At 61.8% G+C, this 21,174-nt stretch overlaps 1 protein-coding gene across 3 annotated transcripts; it reads left to right on the plus strand.

Annotated features, from left to right (window-relative positions):
• The first annotated feature begins 777 nt into the window (after positions 1–777).
• INSRR (insulin receptor related receptor) lies at positions 778–17,182 on the plus strand. Of its 3 annotated transcripts, none has more exons than XM_047704410.1 (23): positions 778–858; positions 1,174–1,331; positions 4,402–4,953; positions 6,335–6,638; positions 6,729–6,871; positions 7,075–7,219; positions 8,486–8,700; positions 8,945–9,071; positions 10,406–10,644; positions 11,029–11,196; positions 11,285–11,480; positions 11,585–11,626; positions 11,698–11,918; positions 12,100–12,236; positions 12,321–12,483; positions 12,698–12,803; positions 13,669–13,721; positions 13,905–14,134; positions 14,618–14,728; positions 14,861–15,020; positions 15,301–15,430; positions 15,549–15,683; positions 16,068–17,182. In XM_047704410.1, exons 2-23 carry the CDS (start codon positions 1,247–1,249, stop codon positions 16,306–16,308), a joined length of 3,903 nt encoding a protein of 1,300 aa, XP_047560366.1. In that variant the 5' UTR covers positions 778–858; positions 1,174–1,246; the 3' UTR covers positions 16,309–17,182. The 3 variants fall into 3 exon arrangements, with proteins under 3 accessions (XP_047560366.1, XP_047560367.1, XP_047560365.1); XM_047704411.1 differs by having other exon boundaries at positions 16,072–16,157; XM_047704409.1 differs by having other exon boundaries at positions 15,301–15,683; positions 16,072–17,182.
• The last annotated feature ends 3,992 nt before the right edge of the window (positions 17,183–21,174 follow it).

The raw sequence follows: 21,174 nt of genomic DNA on the forward strand, positions 1-21,174 counted from the left end.
TCAGGCCGGGGAGGGGGCGGTAAGGGCGAGCAAAGGGTCCCCGAGCAGGGACCCTCGGGCAGAGAGGGCAGGCGAGGGCCGCCCGGAGCGCCCTCCGAGAGGACGAGAGAGAGAGAGAGAGAGAGAGAGAGAGAGGCGCGAGGGCCCCTCCGCCGGGCCCGCTGTCCCGACGCGGACAGACAGACAGACAGACCGGCAGCCTGGTTTGGGAAGGCGACCGGACAGAGGCAGGCCCAGGATCTTGGCTGTGGCCGAGGGACTTGGCTGGGACCGAGCCTCGCGCGAAAGCGGGCGTGGCGGCCCCCGGGGGGCTGCGAGGGGCCCGGAGAGGGGAACCGCCTGCGCGTTCGGGACCGGTTCGCGGTCCCGCCGGGGTTCAGCAAGCTCGCCCCGCCGGCGCCTGTCAGGAGCCACCCAGCAGGTGTCAGGGCTCCCGCCGCAGAACGTCCCCCCAGCCCAGCCCAGCGCAGCCCCGGCCACGGCCCCCCTCCTCCGCCGGCAGCGCGGCCTCACGTGAGCGAGTCCGCAGGGGCGATAGGGGAGCTCGGTCCCCGGACAACCACCCCCTGTATTTTGGCCTTATTTCCCCCAACAGACCTGTCCACCCTCAGTTGTCAGGCTAAATATTTTGGCTTGGCGGGAAGGGCGGAGAGAGCCGGAGGTCTCCGCCAGCCAATCCGTCTGGCCTTGGGGCGGGGAGGGCGGGGGCTGGGCGCGGCCCCCGTGCGCCCGGAGATAGCGCGCGTCTCCGCGGCCACCTGCCGCTCCTGCCGCCCGGGTGCCCCGCGGCCGCGAAGATCCGGGCCGCTCTCCCGGGCGGGTCCGCGCCGCTCTCCGGGGCGAGCTCCCCAGGTTTCGGTTCGACTCTTGCTCCGGGTTGGCAGGCCTCCGGGGCTGCCGTTTGCTCGCACCCTGCGAGCCCTTCTTCCTCTGGAGGGCTCTCAGCATCTGCTCTGTTGCGGTCTGCGTCTCGGTCCTCATCTCTCCGTCTCTTGGTTCAGACTGAGTCTCTGTCTGTGGCTGGGCCACAGGCTGCTGTCAGTGGCTGGCTGTGGCTGTCTTTGTGTCTCCGTGGCTCTCATTCCGTCTCCTGCTATCTCTGCGTGGGATTCCCCCTCGGTGGGTCCCTACCCTTCCCTCCCCCCTTGAAGCCTACCTCTCTGTGTCCCTTAGGGCCTGCCAGACCCTTTTTCTCCCCAGAGCCATCTGCAGAAGCCGGGACTGGGCACGAGGCAGGGCTGGGACAATGGCAGTACCCAGGCTGGGCCCGTGGGTAGCACACCTGCTCCTGATCCTCCTCTCCTTGGGATCTGGCCTGGACACACTAGAGGGTGAGTCGCCCAACACTGTCTCCTGGACCCCCATCTCCACCCCTCCCACACCCCCGGCAAGCCCGGAGGCCAGACAACTGAGTGTCCAGCCGGAACACAGGTGTTTACCTCCTGCAACATGAAGACTGTGGTTAGCTCTCAGAAGGACTTCCCACCAGCAAGGGCAGTTAACTCTCCCCCATAAGCATTTCCTCTCAGTTCCCTGGGATGTGAGAAGGACCTTGAAGAGATGAAGAGATGCCCTCCATTCCCACTTATGAAACCCTGATCCCAGTAAACCTGAATGAGAATGACATGATGGGGGGAGGGTCTTAGGGCTCATTTCCAAGGCCACTGAACTCGACAGGCACCGGGATGGGATGGGTAGCTCAGAACCGGGCACCATGAACTAACTGAACCCATTGTGCAGACAGGGAACTGAGGCTCAGAGGACTGGGAGGGAAAGCTGGCTAGTGCCCAGGGCCTGGTCCCATGGCCCCCACACTCAGGGCCCCCACACTGGGATGGAGGGTGCCTTTCACTAGCCCTTCTGGTCAGAGGCTTCCCATGTGCAGAGTTTGGGAGGGGAAAATGATATAGACCAGGAGGCCCACTTGGGGGTGCCGGGAGCCTGGTGGGGGCAGCGGGGGGGAACAGAAGCTGAACTGGCAAGATTCCAAAGGGGAAGGATTAAGAGCGCGGCCTTCCCCAACCCCACCATCCCCTTCCAGACTGAGACGGTTCAGGGGTCCAGCTCTGTGTGCCCACCTGGCAGGTCCCGTGACGCCCTCAGACCAAGGGCTTCCAGGAGCAGGTCAGAGACAGGAAAGCTGCAAATGGGTTGGGGTCAGGGGTCCCCTGAACAGTGCTAGTTGGGAAGGCCTTGCAGGCAAGGAAGAGAGAGCCTTTTCCCCTCCCCTCCTCCACTCTGCACCAGGACAGGTTGCCACGGATGCCAGCCAGGAGCACGGTTGTCAGGCGGGGAGCACGTCTCTGGGAGGGGGCCCGGAGGGTGGCGTTCAGTTGTTTGGTCACAGGGGACCCAGATGTCCTATTCCCAGTGCAGCTCCGCACAGGGCCATGTCCTGAGCAGAGGCAGGCAGGGGTTAATCTGTGAAGGTCGAGGATTTGTTTTTCCAAATGACTCCCATCAGGGGAGCCCTAGAGAGGCAGGGGCATGAGGGAAAGTGGCATGTGGGTGCCTTGTAGGCCCTGATTGGCCTTTGCCTGGAGGGCTAGAAGTGTTTTCTCATTCTGTCTTTCGGGGGGGGGGGGCATGTGCACGCGCCCCTGTGTACCTGTGTGTGCTCAGACACACACACAGTGACTGGGCAGAGCCAAGTGCGGGGACCCTTAAGGATGACAGGGAGAAGGTGTGATATAAGCCCCAGGGGGCCGCCTCCTCAGCAGGGGCTGGGCAGGGGTGGGGGAATGGGGGGTGGGGGTGGTCTGTGGCAGAGTGCCCGAGCCAGGCAGGGAGCGAGGGAGCGAGGAGCGGAGGCTAGCCGGCAAGCAGGCTTGAGTAGATAAAGGCCGAGCAGATCAAGAATTCAGACTTGCATCTCCTGCTGCGGAAGGAGCCAAGTGAGAGCACACTTTGGGCCCAGGTACCCAGCCCGCCCGCTCCGGGGACTGGTCCTTGGTGCCTCGGGGAGAGAGAGGCAAGTGGGCCTGGGTCAGAAGAAGGCGGACACACCCCCGTCCCCAGGAGAGGAGTGGACTTAGGAACCAAATGTGCATGGATTCAAACTATGGTCCCGGGCGTCTCCAGCCCTGAACTGAGCGCCGTGGAGGGACACGGTGCTGACCAGCAGCGCCCTACCCTCGGGAGATCCCCTCCCTAGAGAGTGACAGAAACATGGATGGCACCTGTGGGTGCCAGGGCCAGTGCTGCCCAGCCTTGGAGGGAAGTGATTGACTCAGGCCAGGATCGGGGGAGGCGGGCTGGACCTGTGGTTCGTGGGACGAGCTCTGAGTGTGTGGCCAGGCCAAGGAACCCCGCCCAGGCTGGCGTAATTCGTGTGGGCCCGTGTGTGTCAATGCCCCGCCATGTCAGCCTGAGGGATTTTAAGTTTGAACTCCCGGCGATGGAGAGTTGGAACGTCCTTTCCAGCGTAAAGCAATGCAGGAACCAGACATGGAGATCCCTCAGGCCAGGGTGTGAAGGGGATGTATGAGGCTCTGGTCTCAGCCTTGGAATTTGCTCGTTGGTCAGACATTGAGCGCCGGTTTCGTGCCAGGCACTATACCAGGCACCATGGAGACAGCAATGAATCATTCCAAGATCCCTGCCCTTCTGGAGCTTACCATAAACAAAATAAGGAAATTGTATATTAGCCAGTGTAAAGATTTAAGGAGAAAAATAAAGTAGGAAGCGGAGGGGGGGTATTTAAAAGGAGGGTCAGAGACGGCCTCATTGAGGAGGGGACATTTGAGCAGAGACTTGAAGGAGGTGAGGGACCATCTAGAGGGAACAGTGTTCTAGTCAGGGGGAACAGAAGGTGCAAAGGCCTCAGGGCAGAAGCTTGGCTGACCTGTTTGAGGAACAGTGAAAATGTCAGTGTGGCTGATGGGGTCAGAGAGGCCGCAGAGGCCTTGCCAGCTGGGGTAAAGACTTGAACTTGAAAGAGGTGGAGGAATGGGAGCCAACTTTTTTTTTTTTTAAGATTTTATTTATTTATTTGACAGAGAGACACAGCGAGAGGGGAAACACAAGCAGGGGGAGTGGGAGGAGAAGCAGGGTTCCCGCAGAGCAGGGAGCCTGATATGGGACTCAATCCCAAGACCCTGGGATTATGACCTGAGCCCAAGGCAGACTCCTAATGACTGAGCCACCCAGGCGCCCCGGAGCCAACCGTTTTTGAGAAGACCCTTTGACTCTCCAGGGCAGAACAGACCAGAAGGGCACCCGGGCGGCCGTGGGCCCTTCAAGCTGCCAGGAGCCTCGGGAGCCAGGGAGGCGGCCACAGCAGAGCCCTGCTCCCGGGCGATGTCCTGCTCCCGGAGAGGCACCCCTCCCCAAAGCTTCCCCAGGCAGGATGGGGTGCCGGGTCCGAGCTGCACTGACAGCCGCTGCCGCCTGTGCCCACAGTGTGTCCCAGCTTGGACATCCGCTCGGAGGTGGCCGAGCTGCGCCGGCTGGAGAACTGCAGCGTGGTGGAGGGCCACCTGCAGATCCTGCTCATGTTCACGGCCACCGGCGAGGACTTCCGCGGCCTCAGCTTCCCGCGCCTCACTCAGGTCACGGACTACCTGCTCCTCTTCCGTGTCTACGGCCTGGAGAGCCTGCGGGACCTCTTCCCCAACCTGGCGGTGGTGCGCGGCGCCCGCCTCTTCCTGGGCTACGCACTGGTCATCTACGAGATGCCACACCTGCGGGACGTGGGGCTGCCGGCGCTGGGGGCCGTGCTGCGCGGGGCCGTGCGGGTGGAGAAGAACCAGGAGCTCTGCCACCTCTCCACCATCGACTGGGGCCTGCTGCAGCCCTCACCTGGAGCCAACCACATTGTGGACAACAAGCCGCGTGAGGAGTGTGCGGACGTGTGCCCCGGCGTGCTGGGCGCCACCGGCCAGCCCTGCGCCCGGACCGCCTTCGGTGGGCACACCGACTACAGGTGCTGGACCTCCAGCCACTGCCAGAGAGGTGGGCCCCAGCCCAGAACACCAGCGGGGGTGGGCGCACAGGGAGGGCAGGGGGGGGGGGGCAGGTGCTGGGCGGCCACAGGACGGGTCAGAACAATTCAATAACTGAGTTGGCAGGAGACTGTCAAGGGACCGTGCAGGACAGCAGCCAGGAGTCAGGGAGAGGGGACAGGACAGGTGGGAGGTGGGCATGGGGGAGGGAAGCCACATGGGGCAGCGGCTAAGTACAAGGCCAGACGGCCTGGGCTCCGTCCGATCTCAGCTGTGCAACCTACTGGCTTCGCTCAGGGGGCATGTCTGAGCCTGTCCCTTCATCTGTAAGGTAAGCGCGGAGTCGTCAGGGGCCATGAGCCATTCTCTCAGCATTAGACCAGTGCCTGGGCCCTGGTGGGGGTTCTAGGTTCCTGATAAAAGTGGTCCTAGCACAGGTGATCCAGGGCAGGCTGGCAGTATTTGGGGGGAGGGGAGCTGGGTAGGCAGGGAAAGGAGGAGCTCACTGAGGAAGGACAGAACAGTGGGGTCTTCCTTAGCAAGTAAGGGGCCTGGAGAGAAAACAGAAGGAAGGAAACAGAGCAAAGGGGGGGAAGTGATACAAGGAGGGGTGATGGGAGGAGGAAGAAGAAGTTACAGGGGAGAAAAGGAAAAGCTTCCAGAGGCTAGGACAAGACCTGGCATCCCCAACCCTCACCCAAAGCCTCAGCGTCACAGCAGAAGTGTAACCAGATCCCTTCTGTGTCCGCTGGGCCCCACGTCCCCATGCTCCTGTGTTGGCTGTAAACACCGTGGCTGCTTGTCCTCTCTCATGTACAGTATCAACACGCCTTCGCTGTCCCCATCACACACCCGCTCCCAGACAGCAGGCTGCCACCCGCAGACTTTGCATACCTTGGGCTCCCAGCCCCAACACCCAACGGCGGCCACTTTGGGCCGCCCCCACCTAGGGCACAGAGCCAGGGAGGGTGGAGGTATGGACAGGTGAGATGATGAGGGGTGCCCCCTCCTTGCACACACTCGCAGGCCCACCAGCCCCAGGCCTCACTGCCCAGGAGAGGGGGCAGGTTCCCCCTGGCACCATGCCCAGTGACAATCTGAGCACCAGGCCCAGACAGGACAGCAGGCTGGGGAGAAGCAGTTTAGGTAGACGAGGTCATTGCTCTGTCCTGAGCTCTGAACCCCCACCAGGTGCTGTGGGAGATGGGAAGCCACAGAGAAGGGCCATGGTCCTGGTCCCCAAGAGCCCCATCTGGGGAAAAGCAAGCCAGCAACCACTGTCATCTGCACTGGAGGAATTTGGATGCTGCCTAAGAGTGTTACCCCAGGGGAGGGGGTGGCACCGGAACAGGGGTGTCGGGGGGAGGCCTAACTCAGCACTCTGTCCACAGTGTGTCCCTGTCCCCATGGGCTGGCCTGCACAGCTGGCGGGGAGTGCTGCCACTCCGAATGCCTGGGGGGCTGCAGCCAGCCAGAGGACCCCCGGGCCTGCCTGGCCTGTCGTCACCTCTACTTCCAGGGTGCCTGTCACCGGGCCTGCCCTCCAGGCACCTACCAGCATGAGTCCTGGCGCTGTGTCACGGCAGAGCGCTGTGCCAGCCTGCGCTCTGTGCCCGGCCGTGCCTCCACCTTCGGCATCCACGAGGGCAGCTGCCTGGCCCAGTGCCCCCCGGGCTTCACCCGCAACAGCAGCAGGTGAGTGTAGGGGATGGGGGCACTCTTGGGTCAGTAAGGGGGTCCCCACTGGTCCGGGGCTCACTCCACACCTCTGCTTGCCCCTGCTAGCATACTCTGCCACAAGTGTGAGGGGCTGTGCCCCAAAGAGTGCAAGGTGGGCACCAAGACCATCGACTCCATCCAGGCGTCACAGGACCTGGCGGGCTGCACCCACGTGGAAGGGAGCCTCATCGTCAACCTTCGCCAAGGCTGTCAGTACCTTCTTGGGGGCGCACCTCTGCTCCTGGCCATGCCCCTGACAGTGACCCAGCTAAAGCCCTGCTTTCTATCATCCTGGGTCCCAGTCCTCAGGGCCCCCGCCTTGCTACCCCTGCCATCACACCTTCCCCCGCCACACCCCTGCCAGCCATACACCTCCCCCACCCGGCTCCAGCCCTGTCTTCCCCGGTTCCAGATAACTTAGAGCCGGAGCTACAGCAAAGCCTGGGGCTCATCGAGACCATCACTGGCTTCCTCAAAATCAAGCACTCCTTTGCCCTCGTGTCCCTGGGCTTTTTCAGGAACCTCAAACTAATCCGGGGGGACGCCATGGTGGACGGGTAAGGGGTCAGAAACAGCCTCTGACCAGCTCCCTCTATCACATGTCCTCCCTAACACTCTCCAAATGGGGGGAGAGAGCATGGGCTCTGGAGTCAGCTCTGTGGCGTATGTGTGACACTGGGTAGGTCACTTAACTTCTGTGGTCCTCAATTTTCTCATCTGTAAAATGGGTTTAATATAACACTGCTTATTCTTTCTTTTTTTTTTTTAAGATTATTTATTTATTTATTTGACAGACAGAGATCACAAGTAGGCAGAGAGGCAGGGAGAGAGAGAGGAGGAGGCAGGCTCCCCACTGAGCAGAGAGCCTGATATGGGGCTCGATTCCAGGACCCTGAGATCATGACCTGAGCCGAAGGCAGAGGCTTAACCCACTGAGCCACGCAGGCGCCCCTGACACTACTTCTTTCTTCGGGTTGTTGTGAATATTACTTACGTTGTTGTGTGCAAAGCACTTAAAACAGTGCAGGGAACACATATATTCTATATCGTTTATGGTGACATCAGACTCCACATAGGTCACCACTGCTTTCTGACGCTCTCAACAGCAGAGCAAGACCACCTGTGTTTGAAACCCATCCCCGCCACCTACCAGTCAAGACCTACCTATAACATAGCTAGGATTTTTCAAAACACAGAGAATGTTTTGTTTTATTTTTATTTATTTATTTGTTTGTTTGTTTATTCACGAGAGACAGAGAGAGAAGCAGAGGGAGAAGCAGGCTTCCTGCCTGGGATGACGACCTGAGCCAGAGGCAGATGCTTACCCAACTGAGTCACCCAGGCATCCCTGTTTTATTTTATTTTGTTTTGTTTTGTTTTATTTATTTACAAGAGAGACAGAGAGAGAGAGAATGTTCGCGGGCCGGGAGTGGGGGGCCAGCAGAGGAAGGAGAGGCTTCACACTCAGAGTAGAGCTCTAGAGCGGTTCTGAAATCACCAGCCTGAGATATGACCTTGAGATCACCACCTGGAGCCAAAATCAAGAGGGCGCTCAACCCCCTGAGCCCCCCAGGCGCCCCCAGAGAATTTCTAAATTATCATCCAGCTGAGTGGTTTCTCATGTCTCTCCTAAACTGCCGTGGACCCCCAGGGGTACCCACACTCCAGCTGGAGAGGCATAGCCCCAGGCTGAGGGCCCCTCCTCCCCTGTGCCCCCAGCTCAGCCCCTCCAGGAGGGGCCCATAAGGCGCTCGGGTTCCCCACCCCTTGCCTCCACTTCCCCTGCAGCGCAAGGTCTCTCCCCAACCCCCACCCCCGCCCAGGAACTACACTCTGTATGTGCTGGACAACCAGAACCTACAACAGCTGGGGTCCTGGGTGGCTGCGGGGCTCACCATTCCCGTGGGCAAGATCTACTTCGCCTTCAACCCTCGCCTCTGCTTGGAGCACATTTACCGCCTGGAGGAGGTGACCGGCACTCGGGGACGGCAAAACAAGGCCGAGATCAACCCCCGCACCAACGGAGACCGCGCCGCCTGTGAGGCCCGACACCGCAACCCCAGAGCGAAGGACCCCCAGAAACCCCCGACGCGCGCACGCGCACTGAAACACACCCGGGGCCCCGGGGGGACATGGCCCCGGGGGGAGGGGGCGTTTGCCCCGGACGAGGCGACGGGTTCTCTTCCGGGGCCGCGCTGCTGGTGGCCTCCGCCTGGTCGGGGTGGGAGCTCGGGTGGAGACAGACGCGGCTGACCGCAGGTGTTGGCCCCTCGCCCCCCCAGGCCAGACTCGCACCCTGCGCTTCGTGTCCAACGTGACGCAGGCCGACAGCATCTTGCTGCGCTGGGAGCGCTACGAGCCGCTGGAGGCTCGGGACCTGCTCAGCTTCATCGTGTACTACAAGGAGTCGTGAGTGCCGGGGGTGGGGCTAGAGGGGCGGGGCCAGAGTCCCCCCCACCGTGGGCAGGGTCAGACCCGGTCCCGCCCATCTGTTCCCAAACGCAGCCGGGTGAGGGGTGAGGACAGAGCGCCGGGGTGCAGAGAGGCAAGGAGCCAGAACCCCTAAGACTCACTCCCTTGTAGGGCCCACGCCTGGCTCTCCCTTCACCTTATTCACCCCTCCGTGCCTCAGTTTCACCTCAGCAGTGAAATGGAGAGGACAGTCAGGACTTCTGAGAGACCAGGAGAGGCGCCCCGCTGGGAAGGCTCGGATAATTAAACTTCAATTCACTATGTTAATGTTCTGTGCTGACCACAGGCTCCTGCCCCAGCAGCGGTTTGGGGAGCACCCACTAATTTGGCCGGTTTTATGTGGAGCTCTGCCAGCATTTCATTAAAACCTAAGGAAGGAAGGGAGGCGGGACAGCCAAGGACAGGCTGGTTTGGCTTTGGAGAGAGCATACTGACCATAGTAGGAGGGACAGTGGTTAGACCACAGGAAGGATCTCTCCAAAAGCATGGCTAGGAATCAAAACGAGAATTCTTAGAGGAGAGAAGTGGGTTCGGGATGGCAGGCCGGGAGGGCAGCGTGGGGAGTGTTTCCACGTCTACAGTCAACAGAAGATGGGAGCCACCTGGCTTGGAAGCCTTCCTGTGGATTCAGATGGGGAGGTCTTAGTTTCCCACTAGCACATGGCCTGGTGTGGGAGGAAGGAGGACGTGTCAGTGGCGCCAGGCCGGCTCAGATGGCCAAGGCTCTCCTGGGCCTCATTGGGAGGTGAAGGTCTCCAGCATGAGGAGCTGGAGGGTTTGCTAAATACAGACTCCTGGGCCCCATCCCCACAGATTCCAAGTCAGTTAGTCGTGGGGAGAGCCCGAGAATCCGCATTTCTAACAAGCTCCCAGGTAATCCTGGTCCAGGACCACACTTCGAGGAATACTAAAGTGGGCTGGCCGTGTGCACGGCACCCCCTGCCTGGCTCGTGTGGCTCACAGTCCACACAGCTGTACCCAGCCGCCTCTGGGCTCAGAAGGTAGAGAACCCTAAGTGTCCTTCAGGAAGCTCCCCTAGCATCATGGCCTCACAGCCTGGCTGTGGCTTTGCTGGCTCAGACTTGCTGTGGGTCCTGGCCCAGTCCCAGCTCTCAGCAGACCCACCCACTGGGTGCTCCCAAGGAGCGGGATGCCTTCACGCACACTGGAAGAATGACAGTGACCTTCTTATGGTGGTTCAGAGAGGACAGGAGAGCTAGAAACTGGGCTGGGGCTGAGCCGCCCCTCAGTGCTAGGGATGCGGTGTTCAGCCCATTCCAGAACGCCACAGAGCACATAGGTCCAGACGCCTGCGGGACCCAGAGCTGGAACCTGCTGGATGTGGAGCTGCCCTTAAGCCGCACCCAGGAACCCGGGGTGACTCTCGCACCCCTCAAGCCTTGGACACAGTATGCAGTGTTTGTACGGGCCATCACACTGACCACCGCTGAGGACAGCCCCCACCAAGGAGCCCAGAGCCCCATTGTCTACCTCCGAACCCTGCCGGCAGGTATGCGGAAGACTTTGAAGGGGGTGGGAGCTGGATACCTGAGCCCTGTTGGGAACGCGGGAACCCAGGCACTAGAAATAGGGAAGCTGGGTCTTTCAACACCAGGCCCCTAGAGACCTGGAAGCCAGATGTTTGAGTCCTGGAGAGAATGGAGGGCATCGGCCTAAGGTCCTAGGGACACTGTAGGTGGGAGAGGGCAGGGGGAATACTTGAGCCAATTCAAGGGCCTTCGAGGGCCGTGGGAAGGCCAGGATTCTGCGTTCCAGGAAGGGGAGGTTCCTTGGGAGAATGCTAAGGGCTTGGACCCCAGAGAGGGACCATTACCAGACAGTACCAGAAAGGGGGATCCGCAGCGCCTCAGTCGCACCCTACCTGCGTCCCCAGCGCCCACGGTGCCCCAGGACGTCATCTCCACGTCCAACTCCTCGTCCCACCTGCTGGTGCGCTGGAAGCCACCGACTAAGCGCAACGGGAACATCACCTACTACCTGGTGCTGTGGCAGCGTCTGGCGGAGGACGGCGACCTCTACCTCAACGACTACTGCCACCGCGGTGCGCAGGGCAGCGCAGGCCGGAGGGTCGGGGCGGCGGCGCCGGGGTGCTGTCCGTCTGACCGCGCCTCTTCCCCGCGCCGCGCCAGGCTTGCGGCTGCCCACCAGCCACAACGACCCCCGCTTCGACCGCGAAGACGAGGAGCCGGGAGCCGAGACGGAGCCCGGCTGCTGCCCCTGCCAGCACCCCGCTCCCGGGCAGGTCCTGCCGCCGCTGGAGGCGCAGGAGGCCTCCTTCCAGAAGAAGTTCGAAAACTTTCTGCACAACGCCATCACCATCCCCAAGTGCTTGCCGTGCCGGGGGCGGGGGCGGGGCGGGCCTGGAGGGCGGGGCCGGGATGGGGCGGGGCGGGGGCGGGGCCTAACGCGGCCCTCCCGGGTCTCCCCAGATCCCCGTGGAAGGTGACGTCCATCCATAAGAGCCCTCACAGGTGAGCCGGGCGGGGCTGAAGGGTGGCGGTCCCGGGGCGCGGCCGCGGCTCTGACTCGCGCCCCCACCCAGGGACTCGGGGAGGCAGCGCCGGGCCGCCGGGGCCCTCCGGCTTGGGGGAAACACCTCGGATTTCGAGATCCAGGAGGACAAAGTGCCCCGGGAGCGCGCAGTGTTGAGTGGCCTGCGCCACTTCACGGAATATCGCATCGACATCCACGCCTGCAACCACGCGGCGCACACCGTGGGCTGCAGTGCCGCCACCTTCGTCTTCGCGCGCACCATGCCCCACAGTAGGTTCTCCCCCCGCCCCGCCCCCGCCCCGCAGGACTCTACCCAGGTAGTGCTCCAACGTTCGACCTCCCCACGACTCCAGTCCCCATAAGCCCTGAGCTTCCTGGACCCTCGAGATTAGCCCCCAGGCACTTGGACGTGAAGCTGAGGGGCGGGGCTGCCTGCTGCCCTCTCCCGCAGGAGAAGCCGACGGCATCCCAGGGAAGGTGGCCTGGGAGGCGGCCAGCAAAAGCAGTGTCCTCCTGCGCTGGCTGGAGCCACCGGACCCCAACGGACTCATCCTCAAATACGAAATCAAGTACCGCCGATTGGGAGAGGTAGGTACCCGCGGGAACCCCCAAACCCGGACCCAGACGGCATGTCCGCCCTCTTCCCAGCCAGCCGCTCTGCCCTGCCCTCAGGAGGCCACCGTGCTGTGTGTGTCCCGCCTGCGGTTCGCCAAGTTCGGGGGTGCCCGACTGGCCCTGCTGCCTCCTGGAAACTACTCCGCCAGAGTTCGGGCAACCTCGCTGGCAGGCAATGGCTCCTGGACAGAAAGCATCTCTTTCTATGTCCCCGGCCCAGGTACAGGTGGCCTCGGTCCCATACGTGCACCCCCACAGCCCCAGCTGGGTCCCCAGCCACGTCTCCTGTGGTAGAAACCACAGGAACATGGTGGCCACTCCACCGGGTTCCTTCCCCTGTTCTCACTTCCCATGGTGAAAAGAGAAGTGTCCTCTACCCTCTGACTTCTCCATCTTTGTTTTGACCCTACCATCTGCTGCCCTCTGACCACCAGAGGAGGAAGACTCCGGGGGGCTGCACGTCCTTCTCACGGTCACCCCCGTGGGGCTCATGCTGCTCATCATTCTTGCTGCCCTTGGTTTCTTCTACAGCAGGAAGAGGTGACGATGCCCAGTCCTACCGGTTCCCACCCCCTCTCCCAACCCTCCACCCCCCCACCACCGCCAGCCCTCATCGCAAGGTCGGTCCCTGAAGGGTGGTATATGAGACAGGAAGAGAACATTCCTTAGAAACAGTAACTCATCCCCTGAGGGCAGCATGGAGGAAACCACCTTTCAGTCTGAAGGACCAACTTTCCCTGATGTAATTACCAGTGCAGGTCTTCCCTCCGGGGACTCCCCAGTCTGGGCGCACTGGGAGTGTTGGTTTGGTCACTGTGTTCTCAGCCAAGAAAGCAGGGGAAGAGACAGGAGACCTCACCAAGCGCCCTGGTTGGTTGGTGCCAGATGCCCTGGGGCTGAACACAAGAGGGAAATGGAGGCAGAATTTTTTTTTTAAAGATTTTATTTATTTATTTGACAGAGAGAGATCACAAGCAGGCAGAGAGGCAGGCAGAGAGAGAGGAGGAAGCAGGCTCCCTGCTGAGCAGAGAGCCCGATGCAGGGCTCGATCCCAGGACCCTGAGATCATGACCTGAGCCGAAGGCAGCGGCTTAACCCACTGAGCCACCCAGGTGCCCCTGGAGGCAGAATTTTGATTAGCTGGCTTTTAAGGATTATCGGAGGAGGCAGGAGCCGCCCTCCTCCTGTCCTCCCTGTCCGCAGTCTGTCAGATCCCAGATCCCAGGCCTAGGACAAAGACCCTCTTGTAAAGTGTCTAGGGCTCCCCAGGGACAGTCTGGCCAGGGACGGGAGGAAGGGACTTCGCTCCTCCTTGCAGTATCCCTCCTTCTTGTTCTCTGACATTGCTCCTTCCTTCCTGAGGACCCTTCCAGCCTGACACCCCCCCCCCAACTTCCCCTTGCAGAAGCAGCACCCTGTATGCCTCTGTGAATCCGGAGTACTTCAGCGCCTCTAATAGTAGGTCCGGGAGTGGCGGGACAAGTGTGTGGGAAAGGGAGGCAGGAGGAGAGGAGAGGCACGCTCCAGGAAACTTTCTTAGACAAGGCCGCCTTGGGACCCAAGCCTTTCTGAAGAGAAGAGAGGTGGGTGGGGGCATGGCAGAGGCCGTGTTCCTGCCCCATGACTCCCACCTCCTCTCAGTGTACGTCCCTGATGAGTGGGAGGTGCCTCGGGAGCAGATCTCCATAATCCGGGAACTGGGCCAGGGCTCCTTTGGGATGGTATACGAGGGGCTGGCACAAGGGCTAGAGGCCGGAGAGGAGTCCACACCCGTGGCCCTGAAGACCGTCAATGAGCTGGCCAGTCCACGAGAACGCATCGAGTTCCTCAAGGAAGCCTCTGTCATGAAGGCATTCAAGTGTCACCATGTGGTAAGGAAGGATCAGGGACACTGCCAGGGTAGGGTCCATAATTACAGTGAAAGTCACATGATAAGAAGGATAGGGTCAAGGATGAGGTCACGGTACCATCAAGGTCAGGGTTGGGACTGAGGTAAAAGTCATGGTTAGGGTTAGAGTCAAACCATGTCATGGTGGGGCCAGGGCAGAATCTCGGCTAGGGCTGTGATCCATCATCGATGGGGGTCAGTATTCAGCGTCTAGATCATTATTAGGGTCATGATTGGGATCAAGGTCAGAATTGGGTGAATCATGAAGATTGGAATGACAGGTACGATCAAGGTCATGGGTTAGGGTCAGTGTCATGGTAGATTAGAATTAGGGTTATGGTCATGGTTGGGTTAGAGTCAAGGTGTCAAGGTCAGGTGGTGGTCACAGCAGGGCAACATTTTGGCCAGGTGGGTAAAGGGTCAGGGTGGTGGGTGGACCTGCAACCAGGCTCTTTGTCCATCCCAGGTACGTCTCCTGGGTGTGGTGTCCCAGGGACAGCCAACTCTGGTCATCATGGAGTTAATGACCCGGGGGGACCTCAAGAGCCATCTTCGATCTCTGCGGCCCGAGTCAGAGGTGGAGACCAGGAAGACCCTGGGCCACAGGGCTGGGGAGTTAGAGAAGACTTGGGCACAGTTGTGGGGGGATGGTTGGGCAGGAGTCCAACCTCTAGGTTCCTTCTTCATCAGCCCCCTGTCTTGGCCCTAGAACAACCCGGGGCTCCCACGGCCAGCGCTGGGAGATATGATCCAGATGGCTGGTGAGATTGCAGATGGCATGGCCTACCTCGCTGCCAACAAGTTTGTGCACCGCGATCTGGCAGCCCGGAACTGCATGGTGTCCCAGGACTTCACCGTCAAGATCGGGGGTACAGACGGTGCCGCGTGGGCATGAGGCAGCCTGAGGAATAGAGGGACTCTCCCTAAACTGGGCTGGGAGACTCAGGCCCACCCGACAGCCCTGTCCCTCACAGCAGCCCGTCCAAGGCCACAGGTCCTGGGGCGGGATGATCTCTGAGGTTCTTTGAGCCCTCACATTCCAGAATTCTTGGAAGCTATGGAGGGGGAGAAGGCCAGAAGAGGTATCCCTGGGCCAGGAGCTGGCATGTGCTTCTGCTGCCCCCATACCTGTCCACCCTCACTTTCCAGACTTTGGGATGACTCGAGACGTGTACGAAACTGACTATTACCGCAAGGGCGGGAAGGGGCTGCTGCCTGTGCGCTGGATGGCCCCCGAGTCCCTCAAAGATGGAATCTTCACCACGCACTCGGATGTCTGGTGGGGGCTGGCTGGAGCAGAGGGCTTGGGGGATGTGGAGGTGGGGTCCGGGATGAGGCCCGGATGCGCTCAGCAGCGTGCAAGGTGCTGGGCTCAAGCCCTTCTGCGTGTCCTCCAGGTCCTTCGGTGTGGTGCTCTGGGAGATCGTGACCTTGGCCGAACAGCCCTACCAGGGCTTATCCAACGAGCAGGTGCTCAAGTTTGTCATGGATGGTGGGGTCCTGGAGGAGCTGGAGAGCTGTCCCCTTCAGCTGTAAGTCACCCGCCACCCCGCCCCTTCCTCATCCCTGCTCTGTCTACCCACCCTGCCCCCATGACTCTGGCCCGCCTCCTCTGATGCGCTCTTGTCCGCTGGTCCCCAGCTGAGTCTTCCCCCTACAGCCCTGCTTACTCTCCCGGAGTCCTCCCAGAGGCCGCCTCCCACGGCCTCCTTGCGGCAGCCCCCCTCACGCTGCCCCGCCCCCCTCACGCTGCCCCGCCCCCCTCACGCTGCCCCGCCCCCCTCACGCTGCCCCGCCCCCCTCACGCTGCCCCGCCCCCCTCACGCTGCCCCGCCCCCCTCACGCTGCCCCGCCCCCTCACGCTGCCCCGCCCCCCTCACGCTGCCCCGCCCCCCTCACGCTGCCCCGCCCCCCAGGCAGGAGCTGATGCGCCGCTGTTGGCAGCAGAACCCGCGCCTGCGACCCGCCTTCACCCGCATCCTGGACAGCATCCGGAGCGAGCTGCGGCCCTCCTTCCGTCTCTTTTCCTTCTACTATAGTCCAGAGTGCCGGGCGGCCCGCGGGGCGCTGCTGCCGGATGTCCAACCTGACTCTCTGCCCACCCCAGAAGGGGCTTCCTCAGGCTGCCGCCCCCAAAATGGGGGTCCGGGGCACTGAGGGGCGCCGTATTCCCCGGATGACTGGCGGAGAGGTAGGGTCCTGACCTTTGTGGCCATGAAGTGTGCAGACATTCACACCCCATCCCATGCTCAGAAAGGCCAGGGGGTGCCCAGGCTGCACCAGGGAGCGGGAGAGGAAAGATGGGGTGGGGGGCTCAGAGCGGACTCGCCCTTAAGGAGTCCAGAGACATCCAAGATTTCTTCGGGAGTCTGAGTTCTCCACGAGAAAGTGAGCAAGGTCCCAGCCCGAGTGGAGGAGAGGCCCCCGCCCTCAGAGAGGGGGCCCTACTCAGACGGGGGAGGGGGGCTCACCCCCCCAGAAGGCGGCATCCAGAGAACCCCAGCCTCAGCTTTGGGTCTCCTGTGGACATGTGGCGCCGTCTGCACACTGGAAACCAGCAGAGCAGCCCGCATCAGGCCTCCCTGTCCTTGTCTGGGATGCTGGGGTTGGGGTGTCTCACCGCTCCCCTCTGCCCCACGGATCAGGTGGTGTGGGGAGAACCCAGAGACCTGGGTGAGCAGAGGTCCCAGCCCAGCCGGGTAGCCTGCCCGCCCCCTTCCTCTCCTTCCCTGAACCCAGGAACCCCCAAGATTGGTGCTCCTCCTCCCTCGTGCCCAGGCGCATGCCTCGGTGCAGCTTTCCCCCTTCTCGCAGGCCCTTCCCCTCCACCTCCCTCCTACCCTTGGGTGATTGGGGCTTCAGGAGCCTTGCTTCCTCCCTGCCCTCGCTCCTGCGCCGCACCCCTGCCTCTCACCGGAAGGCTGGAGAAAACACAATAAATGCTGGGGTCTCTTTGTGCCCTGGCCCCGGGCAGCCCATTACCTCTCCGTCTATCTGGTGCTAACACGGGCTGAACTTCCTCCCTCCTCCTTGGGGACTTGACCCTGAGCTGGGGATACCGGATAAGCGCGCGGCTGTCCGCAGCTCCGCGAGGACCTGACTTGCCAGCGTCCCCGTGGCGGTGGCGCAGGACGACCTCCGCAGGACGACCTCGCTGTTATCTGCCACTCAGGCAGCCCCCCCGCGGCCAAGCCGACCCCCGCCCTCATCTCTGGGGGGACCCTCGCGGTTCCGGGGGCGGACAGAGCCGGGAGGGGCCCTGATGCCCGGCGGGCGCTGGACGCCCCCAGCTGCAGCCGGGCAGGGAGGCGCGTCCGCTGGGAGCCTGCGTGTCCGCTTCCCCCGCGCCGGAACAGAGATGCCCCCAGGCACGCGGCAGGAGCCCAGCGGAGTCCCTTTCCGGGCTCCGATGCCAAGGCCGGCGGGGCATTTGCGGGGAGGAGCAGCAGATAAAGGACTGAAGTCTCGGGGAGGAGGCCGGCGGCAGAAGGGGCTGGCCGGGCTCCGGTCCTGTACCGGCCTCTCCGCGTCCGGCCTCGGGCTCCCAGGCGGTCACGCGCGGCCGCACACGCGGAGCCTGGGGAGAGTCCGCGGAGACCGTGTCTGGCGGAGCGTTTACAGCTCCTGTGCCCTGCCCTGCCGGGGTCAAGATGGGCGGCAAGGACCCCGGGTCCCCTGGACCCCTGCCCTGACCCTGCCGGTCACTGGTCGCTGAAGCAACAGTGACCCCCAATGGTTGCTGGTGGAACCACAGCGTAGCGAGCCGGGAGGGCGGGAGGTGGGGGGGGCGCTGGCCTCTGACGGCCTCCCGGGGACTAGGAGGGAGGGACGCTCCACACAGGAGCCCCCGGGGGAGACCCACAGCCTCCCACGGAGCACACAGGCCCCGACAGCAGCAGTGGGCTCAAGCCCTCTCCCCGCCACCCATACCCCTAACCTGCAGAGTCCTGCACACGGCCTGTCCACATGCACGGGTCGTCTGGGTGAGGACGGACTGAAGGAAGGGATGGAAAGGAAGAAAGGAGGGCTGAGTAGGTGGCGGCTCTCGATGAGCCTGCAGGAGCACTGTCAGAGGGAAGCTCTCCATGAGCCCGCGGGAGCACAGTCAGGAGCTTGAGAACAAGCTTTCAGCTACCCCTGATGACTGACAGAGTAGGGGTCTCAAAGGGGCTGCATGGCAGAGTTCCAAGGTCCTTGCTGTGGCTGTGGGATGGGGGTTCCGAGTGGGTGTGGTGAGGAGCGAGGGGAGCACCCCACTCTAACTCAGGGGTATCTGCCCTTCTCCAAAGCCAGGACACTAGCCCCTGGCCCAGAATCGTGGGCAACAGTATTGTAGGAATCTTGGCCCCCAATATTGGGTATCAGATGTCCCCTCATTCGGTTCCTGGGAAGGCAGAACATCGGAACAGTTTGGCTTCCAGGACTGAGCAGGCCAGGAGCCACTCCCCCCCACCTGCATGGCTCCCACCGCAGCAGGGAAGAGAAGGGAGGGGGGCCCTGGGAAGAAGGAAGTGCTTCTTCACCAGCAGCACAAAGATGGTGACTGAAATCCTAGGAGAAAGGGGGGGGACCCGTTAGAGGCACAAGATACTCCTTCCTGCCTCTCTCCCCAGCAATGACCCCCTGTGGCTGTGGCTCTGAACCACAGACTCCTTCTCAGGTGTCAGCATGGGGACAGGACGGGACAGGGTGGGTGCTGGGAGGTGGGGAGGGGAGACACACAGACCAGCAGGGGGATGGGAGCCCAGAACCTGTTTCTGCCTGCAGTTTCTGGACTCTCACCCCCCCACACACACCGACGTCTCACCTCTGCCTCCACTTGTGAGCACAACAGGGACACTTTCCGCTTGGTCACTTCCAGATATGAAGGGGCAGAGGATGAAGGGACCTCTTGGTTCCCCAGCCTTCTGCGGGGGGGTAGTCAGGCTGGTCCTGCCGAGCTGCAGGAGGGGGAAGTAGGCAGAGGTGCAGGGAGATGAGGGGATGGAGGGTCCCCAGAAGACGAGGGAAGAAATCCTGAGATTAGGAAGAAGGACTCTCAAGAAAACGAGACCAGGCCCTTCCGCTCTGGCAGGCGGAGGAAAGAGAGAGTGTGCCCGACAGAGACGGGCAGCTGGAGCTCAGGGGTGCGGCCAGCAGCGCCCCTGACACAGGAGGAAAGAAGGTGGGGCCGTGTGAAAGACTGGGGGCGTGGGAAGCAGGGGGACCCCTTGGAAGCAGCCTTACCTAAGGGAGAGTCCCCAGTGAAGGAAGGTCAAGGGCTGAAATCGTGTCATGAATGCCGAGCGCTCCATGAGCGGGACAGCCCAGCACCAATGACCCTTGCGGCCGCACTGAGGTGTCACTTGAAAGCTGCAGCGGAAGCACATGGAAGGGTGACCGCAGTGAGTGCAGAGGGAAAAGCCCAGGTGACAAAGGATACGGGTGCCCCGTCTTGCGTTTCCCTGGGCAAACTCAGAAAGATGCCTGGAAGCGTAGCTGGGTGGAAGTACAGCTGGGAGGCGGGGCTGCGGGGGGGGGACTCCGTTTGCTTCCCTCCATCTTCTCCATGTGTTTGTTAAAGAGCGTACATTATAGGGGCGCCTGGGGGGCTCAGTGGGTTAAGCCGCTGCCTTCGGCTCAGGTCATGATCTCAGGGTCCTGGGATCGAGCCCCGCATCGGGCTCTCTGTTCAGCGGGGAGCCTGCTTCCCCCTCTCTCTGCCTGCTTCTCTGCCTGCTTGTGATCTGTCAAATAAATAAATAAAATCTTTTTAAAAATTAAAAAATAAATAAATAAAAACATCACACAGCCAGTTCCTGGAGGTCCAGCTTCTTCAACCCCCACCTTGCCAGGGGCCGAGAGCAACCGTCTTCTCCATCCCTGGTCGCCATCTTTCTCTCTCCGTTCTCTCTTCCCTGGCGTGGAGGCCTTCCAGTTCTCACTTCGACCCACCTTCCCACCATCCCGACCCTCTGAGCTCCTTTCAATCCGTCTGGACTCTTCCTTTCCTTCCAGCACGCCGCCAGTGGCCTGGGACTTCCCTGGGACTCGCCTCCACGTGGGACCCATCCCCCACCCCCACATCTGGGCCGTGGCCCTTCTTCATGCCCTTTCTGGTCCTGCACCTGCTGCCCGCCAGCCGCGGCGCTGGGGTCAGGAGTGGCCTCGGGAAAACGGAAACCACGCTGGGTATTTCCACACGCGGGGCTGAAGATAAGGCGTTGACCTCAGTGGTACGGGGGGCCAGAAGCCAACAAGGAACACACCAAGTAACCCTGATCGCCGCAGGTAGATGCTCCCACCTGTAGGCTGTGAGAGCGAGCAGGCCAGAAACTCAGAGTGGGGTCCAGCTCCCGGGGCGGCGGCTGGGGCTGGAGCACCGCAAGGAGGAAGCCAACAGGAAGAAGTCTGGTCGTGCCCTGTCAGCCCCCCTCCCGCCCGGCGGCCCCAAACATCCCTCTGCAGAACCCAACAGAGACCTGCTAGCAGGGGCGTGTGTGACTGCGGTTTGCAGTCCAAGCCCCGGCTGCAGCAACTGAGTAAACCAGGTAGGGTGGGGGCTGGGAGGCGAGAGGCGAGTGACCGGTGCTGGTGGTGGTTATCGTCCACTGGGATCATCCGTTCCTAAAATGCACGGAGCACCGACGACATGTGTGCACGCGGCCCGCGCTCTCCACTCAGGGAACAATGTGTCATGTGTCCTACTGTGGCTGACATTTGGCAGATCAGGACACGGGAGCCTGAGAAAGTCCCACAACTAAATAAACGGCAGAGCTGGGATTCAACGTCCCAGCTGTCCTGGCGTTTCCCCACCGCGACCCACTGCCGAATGACTGCTGGCTGCCCCTAGCGGTGCTGGGGGGCCCTGAGGGGGGGCTGCGAGAAAGCCCCAAAGGGCAGGAAAGCACTGGGTACAATCGCCTGGCCCCAGCACCAAACCACCTTGAGCACACAGTGACACGTGGAATTCACACCCCAGAGTCGGCCATGGGGGACAGAGTCACAGCAAGGAGCAGAAGCCACGCCCTGAGGAACACACCG

The sequence above is a fragment of the Lutra lutra genome, chromosome 15 (genome assembly GCF_902655055.1).
Source record: "Lutra lutra chromosome 15, mLutLut1.2, whole genome shotgun sequence".
NCBI classification, from domain to species: Eukaryota; Metazoa; Chordata; class Mammalia; order Carnivora; family Mustelidae; genus Lutra; species Lutra lutra.

Coding starts and splice junctions, on each gene's coding strand:
- INSRR (XM_047704409.1), top strand. CDS start 1,247: ATGGCAGTACCCAGGCTGGGCCCGTGGGTAGCACACCTGCTCCTGATC. Junction 4,954..6,334: donor CTCCAGCCACTGCCAGAGAG/GTGGGCCCCAGC, acceptor CTCTGTCCACAG/TGTGTCCCTGTCCCCATGGG. Junction 12,237..12,320: donor AGTACCGCCGATTGGGAGAG/GTAGGTACCCGC, acceptor CCCTGCCCTCAG/GAGGCCACCGTGCTGTGTGT.